The 14,270-nt window shown below is 41.0% G+C and overlaps 2 protein-coding genes across 3 annotated transcripts in view; one reads left to right on the top strand and one right to left on the bottom strand.

Moving 5' to 3' along the window:
* Positions 1-14,270, top strand: part of TDRD9 (tudor domain containing 9) — a 2,642,469-nt gene that overhangs the window by 150,864 nt on the left and 2,477,335 nt on the right. The gene's annotated exons all lie outside the window — the stretch shown is intronic.
* On the bottom strand, positions 3,362-9,579 carry RD3L (RD3 like). The gene is made up of 4 exons (XM_078662077.1): positions 9,322-9,579; positions 8,607-8,833; positions 7,696-8,009; positions 3,362-6,195 (listed from the first exon to the last, which is right to left on the bottom strand). Exons 3-4 carry the CDS (start codon positions 7,992-7,994, stop codon positions 5,916-5,918), a joined length of 579 nt encoding a protein of 192 aa, XP_078518203.1. The 5' UTR covers positions 7,995-8,009; positions 8,607-8,833; positions 9,322-9,579; the 3' UTR covers positions 3,362-5,915.

The following is a 14,270-nucleotide window of genomic DNA, read 5'->3' on the forward strand; positions in this document are numbered from 1 at the left end:
CGTTGTTCCGACTTGCGGAGTAAAGGTATGTGGAATCACAATGCGGTCGTTGTAACGACCGCGTTGTGATTCCCTGCAGTGTAAAAGAATTCGGGATATTGAGGTATAGCTCAGAGTGTTAGTGCTTAAATATGCTTGGTGCCATCTGGGCCACTATGAAACTGCTTTGCAGTTAGATTTCATGGGACAAAACCGTCACAGTAAAGCGCCGACATGTGTGTTATTTAGCGTGTGTAGTCATGAGGTGCTTTTCTATAATTTTTCCTTCAGGTCTCCTTGAAAAATCCACAGACCTATTACGTCATTGCCTTACTCACGTGTATGTGTAAACGAAGGAAGTCCTCTGGTAATATAGTAGTGACAGAAGCTGCACGTCAAGCCATGGGTGCCTTCTAATCCCCAAATCCTCCATATTGGTAAATGACCTGTAGCTTTACTTGTGACTTCTTTCACTACTATATCACCAAAACGCTCCTTACCTTTTACCGCAATTGACACTGACAATCCATGTTTCATTTGAAAACCATTTTTCCAATAAAATAAACAGTACTGCAGGAGCAGATAAACATTTCTTCCAAATAATTTTACATGTCCATTTTCCTCACTAGAAGTGTGGCTTTCGTTTGCCCTATTAAGGAAGCAAGTTCTTATCTGTTTAATCACCAAAAACAGTCTATATGTCTATCACCAGTGTCCCAAATCTACTACAACCAGATTATGGTTTCAAACACTCATTCAATGGAGATGTTTCACAATTTATCACCCATTCAGATCCCATAACCAACCTTCAGAGGATGGTCTGCCACCTGCATTGAATAAATGGTAGCGAACCTCTCAGTAAGAATCGGGGATACCGCTTGCATTTTATATCGGAAGTTTTCTTTTTCTGGGACTACGGTGGATTAGTAAGCAGCAGTGCATTAGCGTTAAAGCAACCACCTCCTCTACTGCCTGCCCTCTGCAGTCATTGCAAACTTTATTCCAATACTATCTATCAAATATTATAATGTTTTCAAATGTAAAACTTAGCACTCCCTAAAGTCACACAAAATTACAATCATGTAAAGGGAAGACTTGCAATCAAATAAAATCAGTGATGAACCAGTAAATGCGATGTTCCGTTATGGTGTTTTTAAAATAATTGCTTTGTTCAAAAATCCTATTTTCGTGATGTACCAAACTTGCTTGTTGCCCAATCATTGATCATTAACTGAAGCTAACGTGTTTCATTCCAAATGAACTTCTTCAGGACTATTTCGCAAATTAATTCCTTCAGTCGTACATCTCCCAATCAGTTTGCTTTGACTTATGTGTTTTCCTTATGTTAGCTTTTTTGTGCAATAACCCCTCATAGTTAAGGTAGAACTCAAAAATCTACAATATGTATGTTTATATTCCAAACTTTCTTATAATGGAGTAAAGGTCGTCACTTAACTGTCCCAGATTTCCTTCGGTAAGGTGTCTGGACAGTCTGACGTAGTGGCTGGCTCTCGACAAGTGTCATTTCAGAAGTAAAATAATTTAATGAAAACACTGAAGAAGTTCCCTACTATTAGTTTATTTAAAGATCATCTGTATTTCCAACAGAGAGTTTGGGACTACTGGCTGCTCTGGTCTGTTAGATTTTGCTCAGCACCCCAGAAGTAAGATTGACCCTATGGAGATATGTATATTGTGCACAATAAAACTGTGTATCGCCAGATACTATTTTAGCAGAAGCAAGCATTATTTTCCACTCCTTATTCTCCACTCCTTATTCCTGTATTTGCTCTCCTAGATAGCCTCAATTTGTATCTCTGACTTGAGGTGATAACTGCAAAGTGCTGTATATAGTGTTGAAATAGCTGTCTCCACTCTGTAGTGAGTATAGTTCCATAGTGGAAGTGTCATGCACTTTACTAGGAAACCTCTCCCAGGTGAAACATGTTGCTCCAGCTAATTGCACGTAGCATAGTGCCCATTCGTCCTGATATACAAGCCATACATTAATAATCTGTACACATTGTAAGTCTTGTCACCTTTCTGCTCTTTCTGCCCCACACATCAGTGATATCAAATGTGTAGTCCTACAACACGTCACTAGGTGTTGTTAACAGTGTGTTCAATGAGTCTCCAATAGAAAAACTGGATAGTAAAGCTCGCTCACTATTGGATACTATATTAGCCAGTTAGATGTGGTAATTGAGTTGCCATATAATGACTATAAAAATCACATGTGCCAGTCTTCCTCGTGTTCTTGCTCAATCCTTAGTCAAATGTGTCAAATGTAGGATTTAAGTCTAGATTGTGCAAAATTGGTGTTTGTTTTTGGAAAGGTGACCTTTTGTTCACAGGCCTTTACAACTGTTTCGAAATGGCTCAAGCAGATCATTATGCAGTGCAACTGTTTAGTGGTATGACGGCTGCCTTTCACAGGAAGCCAAGTGGGCATGTCCTTTCAAACAGCAGATGTAGATTGTTCCCCGCCTACCAGAGCTTATTAGTGAAAACACCTTTGGATCTACAACCCCTACCTGGGTAGCTAAAGTGTACCTCAGTAGATCTTGATAGCCATGTCTCCCTTTGTCTGTGTCCTGACTGGCACGTCTCCTGAGGTGTCTATCGTCTACTACTTACCGCAGAGGGGTTTGCTTGCCAGTCTGTAATGGAAATTGTACATCAAGCAATCGGGCCAAATACGTATAACTGGAGCAAATTAATTGTAAGCAGACTTTGTCCTCCCAATCAAGATCTCAGGTTTATCTGCACTTGTCTGTCTTTATACAAGGTTCCAAGAGCCTTGGAATGTTGTCGGCATGTGTGGCATTGAATCTTGATGGTTAAATTCCCAAATATGTTATTTTGTGTTTGACCAAAGTAAAATCATAGGTTACAAATGAACTGCCCAACCCTGTGTTTTGATCCAGTGATGTTTAAAGTAATGTTGAAGAAAAGAAAAGGATTTAATTTGCTTAGTCAAATAGGCAGATTTTGAGGAAGTTAGGTGGTGTACTTAAAGAATGTAAAAACCATTCTTCATATCTCCAGGAGGCACTGCTTTTAGTAAGGATTAGCCATGATGAGAAGATTTGCTGCTACTTAGTTTTGGCCTTCACATTTCAATACCCTTTCATTCATTGGGCTTCCATGTGCTCCTCTGCTCTGCCTGCAGTTTCATTAATAATGATCTTACTTATCAACTGGAAGCAGTGACAAACCGAGAGAGATGATTAAAGTTATAAAGATGCTGCTGGTTATGTTCAACATTCACAACAAAGTCATGCTCTGCTTGCAGTGTCCTAAAATGCTTGGGATGAGAAGATTCAAAACCACATGGAATGTCAACATTACACTGTTTAGCACAAAAAGCTTAAACGAGAAAAATAGTAAGTTTTATTAAATATTGAGAAAAAATCTGTGAAAGGAAATCATATTAAATTACAAGTAAATATTGAACCCAAAACCAAGCACCTTCTGCAAAACACATTTCCGTGTACTTCCCTATTTAACAGGTCAATAGAAAGAATATAATCTGATTTCTCCATCTACATTTTTAATTCTTTATGGTTTGAGTTGGGGAAAAAATAGCCATGTCCGGAACAGTTTCAGGGCATATCAAAGAATAGCATCAAACTGTATGGCTCTATCCACTCCTGAGCCAGCTAGAGCTGTATACGACCCACTTGAAGACCTCCACTGTGTGTGAGCTCTGATCAGTGCTGTTTCTACTAGAAGTAAAAAGTTGCTATAAAGTTAACTTTGTTCTTAATGCCAGTATTGTTAGTCTACTATTTGTAAAAGAAGAGTTTTCCTAATAGTGGTAGTCTGGTAATCTGCAAACCCAAAATATCACATCACATAAAGCCTATCAGTGTAACCATCAAGTCTTTATCCCCTTTGTGCAAATCTAATGACAGTCCAGTTCACGTGACAGAATGGAGTCCGTCATTACCATTACAAGTTATGACCTATACTGTATAATTTGCAGTTTGTCACACATAATGTCTCTTTGCAACTCTAAGACGGTCCTGCACAAACCTACTAGCACCGTGTGTTCCATTTTAATCTTCTCTCTGACAACATTAGTTGTAGCAGTTTTAATTATTTTAAATGCCCTCCAATGTGAATCGCTGCTTAGGATTCTGCTAAAAAGGAATGCGTTCGTACCTGACGGATTTCATTCACATCCTACGTGCAGCCGTCGGATATTGATACTCTTGGCCCTTGAGAATGCTGCTCGCTCACAGAGATTAATTTAGGGGGCAATGAAGAGTTTGAAATTGCCCAATCTGCAGACCACATAAACTACCAGAGGACTTCTCTAGTTCAGAAGGTTGCAAGGACAGTTTTTGGGAGGGTTTGCGTGTAGGAAAGTATAAATAAGATCTATGCCCCTTCCTACCAAAGGTTTGTCGAAAGCTTTGTAAATAGACCTACTTAGTAATTATGTGAGGGGTGTGGAGCCTATTGTTCCAAAGAGCAGTTGCAGTATTTCTCTGCTTCTGCAGGCTTGAGTTCAGAAGATTTGTACTGGAACCCTGCATTCCGATAATAGTTTGCAGCGGATTCCTTTCGGTCTCTTTGGACCTTGGAGACAGCTAGGATCTTGTCTTAAGCTACCGTCCCAACTCTTTCACCCTCCCTCTCTTACAGAGGAATGTTATGATAACTGTCTTGGCATGTACACATATCCCCCATCAAAAAAATCGTCTTTTCTCAAGGTTTTAGCTTTTTCTTTCATCCTATGCAAGAGGGGACGTTTTCCTCCACAGGCAGCAAATTGTCATTCTCGTTATTGTACTCCGAGTTCCTCTCCTTAGTTTTGATGCATGGAAGTTTTGGACTAACATGTTAATCCCCTTTGACTGCATGATATCTGCCGGTTTGGACTATGCGTCGTTAATGCTACCAAGGTAATATTCTGCCACGTACATAGAAAAAAAACCCTGCTATGCTGAGTCGGTCGGCAGTCAAAATGTTCACTAATTCCATAGCCGCGGCAAGTCTGCTCCCAGAATTAAACAGATATGCGATTTACCTTGGGCTCCAAGCGTGAGCCTTCTAAATCATAGGAATGTGTCGGATGTGCTACGTGTATCTATTGTAAGAATAATAGTTTTTGCTGTCGCAGCTGTTTTTTTAAAATAACATCTGCATGTGTTTTTTTTGTCTCCGGAATTGTACGAGTTGACATGCAGTCTGCAAATAAAGCAACATCAAGTGAAACAATTAATGATTGTTTCCTGATTCTGTTTTCAAATTGTCGATGTTCAAACGTATGCAGCAGCGTTTCCTGTGAAAAAGTTGTTTCCAAATGTTTGGGTTTTCATAAATACACAATGGCAATGAACTGGATACAAAGTATCCTGCATGTAAAAGATGATTACACATAAAGTCTGCATTGGCTTCTTTTTATGCAGAGACTTCCATATTTTGTTTTTCACCCGAACAGGTTTACACGCATAGAACGATTACTGCTATAATGTCAGTATGAAATAAATAAAACAGATTATAGGTTTGAGAGGGAGAGAACATCGCAGAGTATTATAGAATTATACACAGAACAACATTAATTGGAAACTACTGGTCTGACGTGTTCACCATCACATATGTAAAATTGTAGGAAAACTATTGCCATCTAAAAATAGTAAGGGGTAACAATTCAAAGACAGTCTTAATTATTTTGTACCCGTGCGTCTTCCTCCTGCATTACAAAAATAGGTAAGACTGCATAAACACTCTATAACTTTTGCAGTCGTCGTAAAAATGCTTGACAATTATATTGAATGTATAAAATGTGAATAATACTCGCCTTTCCTAATCTGTATTTAAGGGGCTAAACAGTGAGTGGTCATGTCTTATTGCAGTTTATTATGCCCGGAAGAAGTGTTTCGAGAGAAAGCACAAACGCCCAACTTTAAGAATCACTGATGTTCTTAAGTAGATGGGTAGTAATAGGGCAGGTTCCAGATTCTGTGGGAGAAGGCTGGGAACAGACTTTGTGTGTTTTTGTCAACATAGCTGGAAACCGTAGGGATCTCCTCTTTCTCCCCAGGCAGTGGAAAGGCAACTGGGCAGTTTTCGTTCCATGCTTCCATGAGTTTAATTTGCTGCTTTTCTTTCTCTAGTATGGTGAGAAAATCTTTAAGAACCTGCTTGAATATATAGACTATTTCCCAAGGGAGGACATCATTTTCTGCCAAAACTTCACGAAATCTAAAAAAAAATAAAAAAATTGCATTATGATTTCCCCCCGCTGTATTTAAAGTGTTTTACGTTGTAGCATTTCTGGACATTGGTCACTTTTGACTACAGGGATTTTTTTAATCAAGTTAAAATGTATTTTATTTATTTTCGGTGCACATCCTTGCCATTATTCTTCAACATGCAGATAAACAAATTATCTTTAACCACAGGACTTTAAAAGTGGGGTATTTAAAGGGGACATGGCGTAAACATGTAAACTACATTTCTGTGATTACCATACTGTGTCAAACTACCAGTATTTTGGTTCTTGTCTCAGCTTTCTGTTATTGCATCTAGATATATAACACAGCAACTGACATACACTCAAAATCACCCAGGGCTATTGGTTTTGTCATTGTTTGTCAGTCATTTAATATAAATGAGAAAATATGTTTTTGTTGTAAATATTATTGAAAATATTTCAATTCTGAAATTGTCAGACTGTGAAATAAACATTACGTTGTCTTCAGTGTATCACAATCACTCCTGTTATGTTAGCCAGGTATGCAATTTTCTGGTCAAAGCTCATGGATTTGCAAATCTTAAGTTATCTCTTTCCTCTGCAGCACTTTCTCCTGAATGCACTTATTCACATTTCCTTCACTTTCCCAACCCCCAAATACACAACACAACCAGGCACTGCATTTTCTTTTACTTTCCCCTTGTGACTATTTTGATCATTGTGCACCTCCTTCGCACACACATCTGCACAATCACAGTTGCATTTGGAATACTTGACCATTGCTCTGTACACTCTGCAGAGAAGCCAACGATTGGATGACCATGTAATCTGAACACCTTTTTAACCCACTGACAGGCGTAGTGAGAAATTCGCACTGCCTTTATCCTCCACTCCAGAGCTCCTAGTCGTGGCCCGTTAAAAACAACTAGAGGCGATTCAGTTCAAAGTATGCACTATAAAAGAGTAATATGCTACACGAAAATAAGAGAAACTCAAAATCCTGGAAATACCAAACACTTGCGAACTGCAAGATTAAGTAAAACAAAATGTAAACAGGAACTAAGTCTCAGACATGGATTGCCTTAATTGTTTTTTTCATTCAGTGTTGAGAGATCGATTGATGTTTTTGCTGGTAAAGTTAAGGGCATGAATCAGGGGTCTGATAGGGGCCCGTTTCAATGTACTTTTTTAATTGCTGCTCGATACGAGACCCGAAGGGACCCGGCCTGCTTAAAAGTCTGTAGTTTTTTTAAATATATATATTTATATATATATATATCTACATACATATATTTGTTTACAACTGTAGTTGCTGACTGATGCTTCGTAACAATATTACTGCTTTTAGTGAGCAAGTTACTACTTGCTTTTTATGTCGTTTGTACCTCGACAATGCAGCATACCTATCAATTTTCAAAGACAGGACATGCTACAGCAGTTTTTTTCCAACTCTTACAAGGATACGTTTCACTCTGAGACTGAAAGGGGCAGTAAAATGGGTGTTATACCTGCTGAGGACGGTTCCCGTGTGGCTTGGTTGAATTCGGGAGCACAGCATTTCCAGCTGCCTTTGTTCGGTGAGGGGGATGCTGGGATTCAAGTTATAAGAGTTCTTCAGCCAGTTGCAGTCGCCTCCCCCTCTCTGCATCTTCTGACCGTTTTCAATCTCTTGGATCAGTCTCTCGCGCTCCTTCAAGTGCCACTGCAGTTCCCTCAGGAGAGTCTTTGTCACCGTTTCAGAGCTAGAACATTGGGTGGTTTTACCCGGTTCGTTTTTTGACCATTTCATCCAGTTGAAAAATGGCATATTTAAGCCGTTGGGCTAAAAAAAAAAAAAAAAAGTAAAGTCCTTTTGTTACGTTAACTTTGGAAGAGCTAGCCTATAACATGATTTGAATTAAGGCATTAACCAACCTTCTATATTAATAAATGTATATAATATTTGGTTTCGAACAATTTTCAGTGTAGTTTCTGACTAGTTGTATTCTTATGAAAGTTCTCACATTTTATTTTCAAAAGATAAAACAGTAGAAGTAAACATTACATGTCAAGTTAACTCGAGATACAGACTTTTTTGGATCCGGATGCGATAGATTTCTTTCTCAGCCATAATATGTTTGTGGTTTTAAGAAGAGGGGAACACATACACAGACGTAATGCTCCTAATACCAAAAGTGGGACTGCTTTTTAAAAAAAAAACTGTGACCATACTTATTCTCACACATTTTCGTACTAAAGGTAAAAGCACATAACGCACTATCTATTGTTCTAGTTTGATGAGCATTTGCTATGTTCTGCAAGCAGCCATTCAAGTTTTAAATACATGACCCCATCCTATACCCGATGGGTCAGCTTGTTCCCCACACTTTTAGCACCTAACGACTAAAACATAAAAAGAAAACAACGTGGGGCGACGTACCTTTTATTGAATATGTGGACTTGAGGTCTCTGAAAATTGCTCGAGTTGTTACGAATTTATGGTTTACGATAGTATCCTATTTTCCTGTGGAGTAGCCCCCAGTGGAAAGAAATGTAATTTCCGCATGTGACTTGTCTTAAATGTGCTTGGTATGTCCCCAGGGTGTCTTGCAGAACAGGCCAGGCCAATCGACTGCTTCGGTTAACAAAGATGATGCCTTGTAGCAGCTGTAAAGAAAAGTTTTGCGTTTAGCCACAACCCTCATGTATATTCAAATAATCACCATGTCGACTCTTTAGTTTTAAGTGGAGTACGTTTTTGCCACAATGGCAGATTGAGCTACTTGCTCATTATTGTATAGTCGTTGACGGTGGTAAAATAACTTTATTCTTCACACTCTTCCCATGTGCTGGCTGTACTAATCTGTCACATGAAGCAATTGATGCTTCCTTGTGCAACCGCCTGCATGACTTTTGTCTGTCCGAGTCTAACACCCTCAGTGGGTGAAAATCAACTGCAACTGTTCCTACAACTGGGAAGCGGTTGACCTTAATTGGTACTGACCGGTCACCAACGCAACATGTTATGGATTATAGTTGGAGGCGAAGGGCTTTCAGTTGTTTAAAAAAAGAAAAACAAAGGCGTCGCAGATAAAGTGCACAACATTGCTTGTTCCTTCAAACCTACGCATAACACGTTTAATGAGACAACTTACCGTGGAACTTGTATTCCCCAAAGGTCGTTCTCCTCATCCTCAGGTCGTTGGCGGTTTATTTTGGGGCAGCATCGTCCATGTGATCTTTTTCTGTACTGGTACAGCGAGTTGCGCTATGCTCGTGCTTGCTAAAGGTCGCGGGAGCTGTTATTTTCCGTCCCAGTTATCTAGTCTGCTCTTATTAATACCAACAGCAGGCAGGACGAGCCGAGCAGCATCCTCCTTCGGCCTCCGCGTTGCTGCGAATTTCGCTGTGGAGGTTTCCTTTGGCTTTTTTTTTCTTGCATCCTCTGCAGCGTCGAATTGTTGGGAAACAGAGGCTGTGCTAATGTGCTCTAGATGTCATACAACATAAAGAATGACGTGCACGCCAGTTATTAAAGCCGATATGATACCCTGGAAAAACTCGGATGTCAGGGTTAATTAGCGTCAGCTGGAAGGTTTTCACATCGCATTGTATGTCCTACAATGAAAACCTAAAGGAGCTGGGTTTAAAATGACAGAACTGTCCACACGCATTTTCAGGCGAATTTAAAATCTAGTTTCCTGCCGCCTCTTCTTCAGAGCAGCGAACCGCGGTTCTCTTTTTCATTCTGCAAAATCTGTGTATTGGAGGATTACTGCACACACCACTCCATTATATAAAACTATAGCATTAACATAGAGTTTTACTCAAAAACCAGGTGTCTTGAGTACGATTTTACAATTTCTACATTTAAATCGGGCTTTGATATTTTTTTCCCGTACGTCCTGCTAATTCATATTGTTTACCGAGAACACTTCGATAGCAATTTTTTTTAAAGGATTATGACAGAGCGAGCGGGGTCTTTGACAGCAGGGGATGCCAACTGTGTTGGGCGCATGTTCTGATAGATGGTGACACATTAGAAAATAAACATCAGAATATTGGAATGCTATGAGCTGTAGACAGTGGAGTGGCTCGGGGCCAATAATGACTGGTATAGACCTTCTGCTCAGACATTCCAAGGTTTGCCTTTCCTTTTCTCCCTTTTTAATATATAAAATGTTACCTTCAGTGGATGGACCAGACCTTTGGCTATAGCGGTTGTTAAAGACCCTCTATCTACCCGGACCAGACCTTTGGCCTTGAGCTATAGCGGTTGTTAAAGACCCTCTAGCTACCCCCTATCACTTTGTTTCAGGACTTTTAACAGCCAGTGTAGTCTTAGGCAGTGGGCTGTCAAACTTTATTAAACATTGCGAACTTGCTTTTTTAATACATAATCTTATTATTTAATCCCACAGTTCTTTACTTCCAGAACATTTAAACTTTAAAAAAATAAATAAACATGGCATCCTATTACAACATTAGTAAGGAATTTGCAGTTGCATTTATAAGACAGTTACATTTCGCTGGCAGTGGATTTGTGGAGATATTCTACTGCTTGTTTGATTGGGGCCAGTTGAATTGCCAAATTACTATAATAAAAAGGCTGAAAGATAATGCAAAAAGTTATGTAACAGGGACTTAGATGCCTAATTCTTTAACTCTAATACCAAATACATTCGAGTGGTGTGGGCATGCTAAGCATAGATGTTCTGTAAGGCACTTTGTAGGAAGGGGATAGTTCCGTACAATATCTCAAGGAGCAGATGAGCAGATATACCAGTAGTGGCATGGTGGATATGAGTACTGGATGGTGGGAAGAACACTGACCACACCACACGTCAGTGAATCTTCAGAGGATATGTAACCCACTACTTATGAGGGTTACAGTGGGGAAAAATCATCCTTCTCTGTTTTTTAGTTGAGAGAGCATGTCGTCCCACTAGTTGGTTGTAGGGTGCTTATGGAAACCTTTCACTTCTCACATCTCAATCTCAGTGTCTTGCTCTCAGCCTCCGCCCTTTTATGCAAGGATTGAAACCAGGAAATTGCTGAGGGAAGCCTTCTTGCCTGCCCTCTCACAGTGGGAGCTAATTTAGTGCCACTTTGGTGAGGTGGGTGGCCACTTTTTAGGTCGAGCCTAGGCAGTGCATGCTCTGCTCTGCGAGGCATGCTGTAATCGAGACTGTGGCTTGTAGCACCGCCCATCTTCTCCATTCGTTCCTGTAAGTGCACTTCATAAATGCCTGCTTTTGTTTGTTCATTATGCTTAATTAGTTATGCCTTTTTGATGTTTTGGACCCTCCCAGCAGACTGCCCTTGCTGCATAGAGTCTTACAACTTTTAAAAACTACGTTCCCATTTTTTTGGGGGTCTGCCTATGGCTTGTATATCAGCACAGCGCCGCTTTACGGATGCCACTTGCATTTTCCAACAAGTACATTGTTATAAACCGCGCGACTGCCGACACGCTTTATCACGTGAGTAACCGCATTTCATGTAGCGCTTGGGGAATTCCTCGTTACAACTTATTAAGCCAAAATTCCTTCCTCATGCAGGTTGCTACACGAGCGAGTTTCTAAAAAGCTGTGATGGCAACATGTTTCCTACTTGTGACGGCCACATCTTTGACACATAAGGAACTCTATAGTACAAAGAGCAGTTTTTTGAACATTTTAAAATAGATGCTACACATTATCTATTAGTAGACTTAATATTTTGTGGAATGGTATCCCTTCTATTCAATTCAGTTCACAAAGAAACGTAACTTTTATTTGTTTGTTGGTGAGGTCAATTGTTCATAAATATAAAAAAAGTATCACCCAATGATGGCCGTCAAGTTCACACTAGGTAGATGATGGCCTGAATATCAGAAGTAGGGTGTAATGATTTGCCCATTTTTACTTTACATGGTGCGGTTGTGAGTACCCGCGCGCACCTGGAGGTGAGGCCGAATGTACTCCTGCCTGGCACTTCCTGCTTCCCTGCAGCCTAGTCCTGGTTTAGGTTGGTGGCTGCTACAGTCTGCGATCTATCTCTGGCAGTGACTGCGGCTGAGATCGGATCAGGAGAGTTGCAGACCCACTTGAGTGCCAGTGTCCGCGCTGTCCTCTAGAGTAGGGCTGCCGCAGTCACTATGCAGGCCATAAGTTATGGCTGTATTTAACTTAATATTCATAGAAATGTGCAATACCCACCAGAACTGACCGATGAAGTCAGTATATAAAACTCTTGCCGAACAAAGGACGGCAAATGCATTCAACTCACTTAGCTATTTTTGTTAGTGGTGGTGTGGCTTATGTGTATGTCAATTAAACTTTAGCCAAACCAAGGACGGCAACTTAATTGCCTTACCAACAGTAAGAGCAGTGCTGCGCCGCCAGCTAACGAGGCGCATGTGAAGTATGTAGAAGCAGTCAGAGAAAGTGCTTATCTATGCAAGGTCATCAGAGCACACATAGGTGTCTTCTATAAAATCACTTTTATGGATAAGGTTACGGACCAGCAGTGTTAAAAGCTTATAAACAAAAATGCACAAGTAAAAAAATATTGTAATTTACAACGTTAATAGCTCTAACTTTCACACATGCAAGAATGATTGCAAATGATTTTTTTTTCTCGGTTATGAGACCTATTGCCCACACGCTACCTGGTCTCGAGTCTTTTGCAGTGTGGTTACAGATGGGAGGGTTTCTGTTATTGTGCACCAATAGCAAGTTAGAGTTCAGGTGATTTCCATTTTTGCGTAATAAGGTGCTTTGCAAGTCGCGTGGCCAGATCAATAAACCTGCAGAGGACCTGGGTTTCTAGGTGCAGCACATCTGGCCTAGAAGGCGTGTTCCCCAATTATGTAGTCTTGTGCACCCCTTGCATCTGGTTAAGTGTGTGGTGAAATTTTTCCGTATTGAGTGAGTAACGGGCAGTCCCAAAGCATGTGAATGAAGTCTGCATCTATTTTGTGGCAGTGTGGGCAAACTGCATTGGTACTGTGAAAATAACTATTTTTCGCGTAGTCAGTCAGTGAGGTAAGCCCTACGAAGTACATAGCAATGTATAAAGCGGAAGCTGGCCTTGTGAGTTATCAAGGTAGGGGTACTCCACGAGATGTTGCCACTCCTGGTCGATGTCTGGTCTGCCGAGATCGTCATCCCAATGCCGCCGCAGCGGTGTCTGGGAGATGGCGGTGTAGGTGCGTAGGGAGCCTGTCAGCTAGCGTACCAGATAGCTACCATCGCCTGTCACATGCAGATACTGTATTGTCAGGTGCATGACTGGTTCCTGTTGTATGTTGCCCCAGCTCTCCGTCAGGCATCTGGTGTGGAAGTGTAAAGTGGGAACTGTTCTGGTGGTAAACATGTATCCGCCATGAGCTCCTCTATGGGTAGGAGTGTCCCATCCCTGTAGAGCTCACCTAGGGTATGTATTCTGGAAGCATGCCAGGGTACTAGTTCCTACCACATTGTGCTTACTGCAGTGCGTGGTGTGCCAAAGAACGGTATGGCCTGTGCATATGCTCTTGTTCATGTGAGAAATGGACTCTGTTGGCAGCATCGATATGCCACCTGCAGCAGGGACATCTGTGTCATTCGCTTTGAGTGAAATGAGTGCAGCGCTTGGGGCATGTGGGGGAAGCGGACGTCGTGCCTTCCAGTTGGCGGTCGGCTAACCACCTGGCCAGCCACTGCAGCTGGGAAGCTAGGTAATAGAGCAAAAGAACGGTTTTGTAATGTGTAGTGGGAGGTTGGCAAAAATGTAGAGGAGGCGTGATAGCATGACCATTTTAATGGTAGCAGTGTATCCGGCCGCGTATAGCGGCAGATTATGCCAAAACACAGCTTGCACCTGTAAATTGGTGACTGCCCGGCCAAATTCCCTTCCATTAGGTCTGTTCGGGAGTGGTATATGTGGATTCCCAGATAGTGGAATGTCGGGGCACCACACCAGGGGGACGTTGTTGATCTGGAGTATGGGTTCAGGCGTGGAACACATTAAGGGGAAAAGGTGGGACTTACTTCAGTTAACTCTGAGGCTGGACACTTCTGCAAATTTAGCAAGTGTGTAAAAGTGTGTAATTTGAGCTGGAATGTTGTGGACATTTTGA

This window comes from Lissotriton helveticus, chromosome 9 (assembly GCF_964261635.1).
Source record: "Lissotriton helveticus chromosome 9, aLisHel1.1, whole genome shotgun sequence".
Classification (NCBI taxonomy): domain Eukaryota; kingdom Metazoa; phylum Chordata; class Amphibia; order Caudata; family Salamandridae; genus Lissotriton; species Lissotriton helveticus.

Excerpts from the sequence above, each read along its gene's own strand:
- RD3L (XM_078662077.1), bottom strand. The coding sequence starts at position 7,994 with ATGCCATTTTTCAACTGGATGAAATGGTCAAAAAACGAACCGGGTAAA. Across the intron at positions 6,196-7,695 it reads ACGGGAACCGTCCTCAGCAG|ATTTCGTGAAGTTTTGGCAG; the intron begins GTATAACACCCA and ends ATTTTTTTTTAG.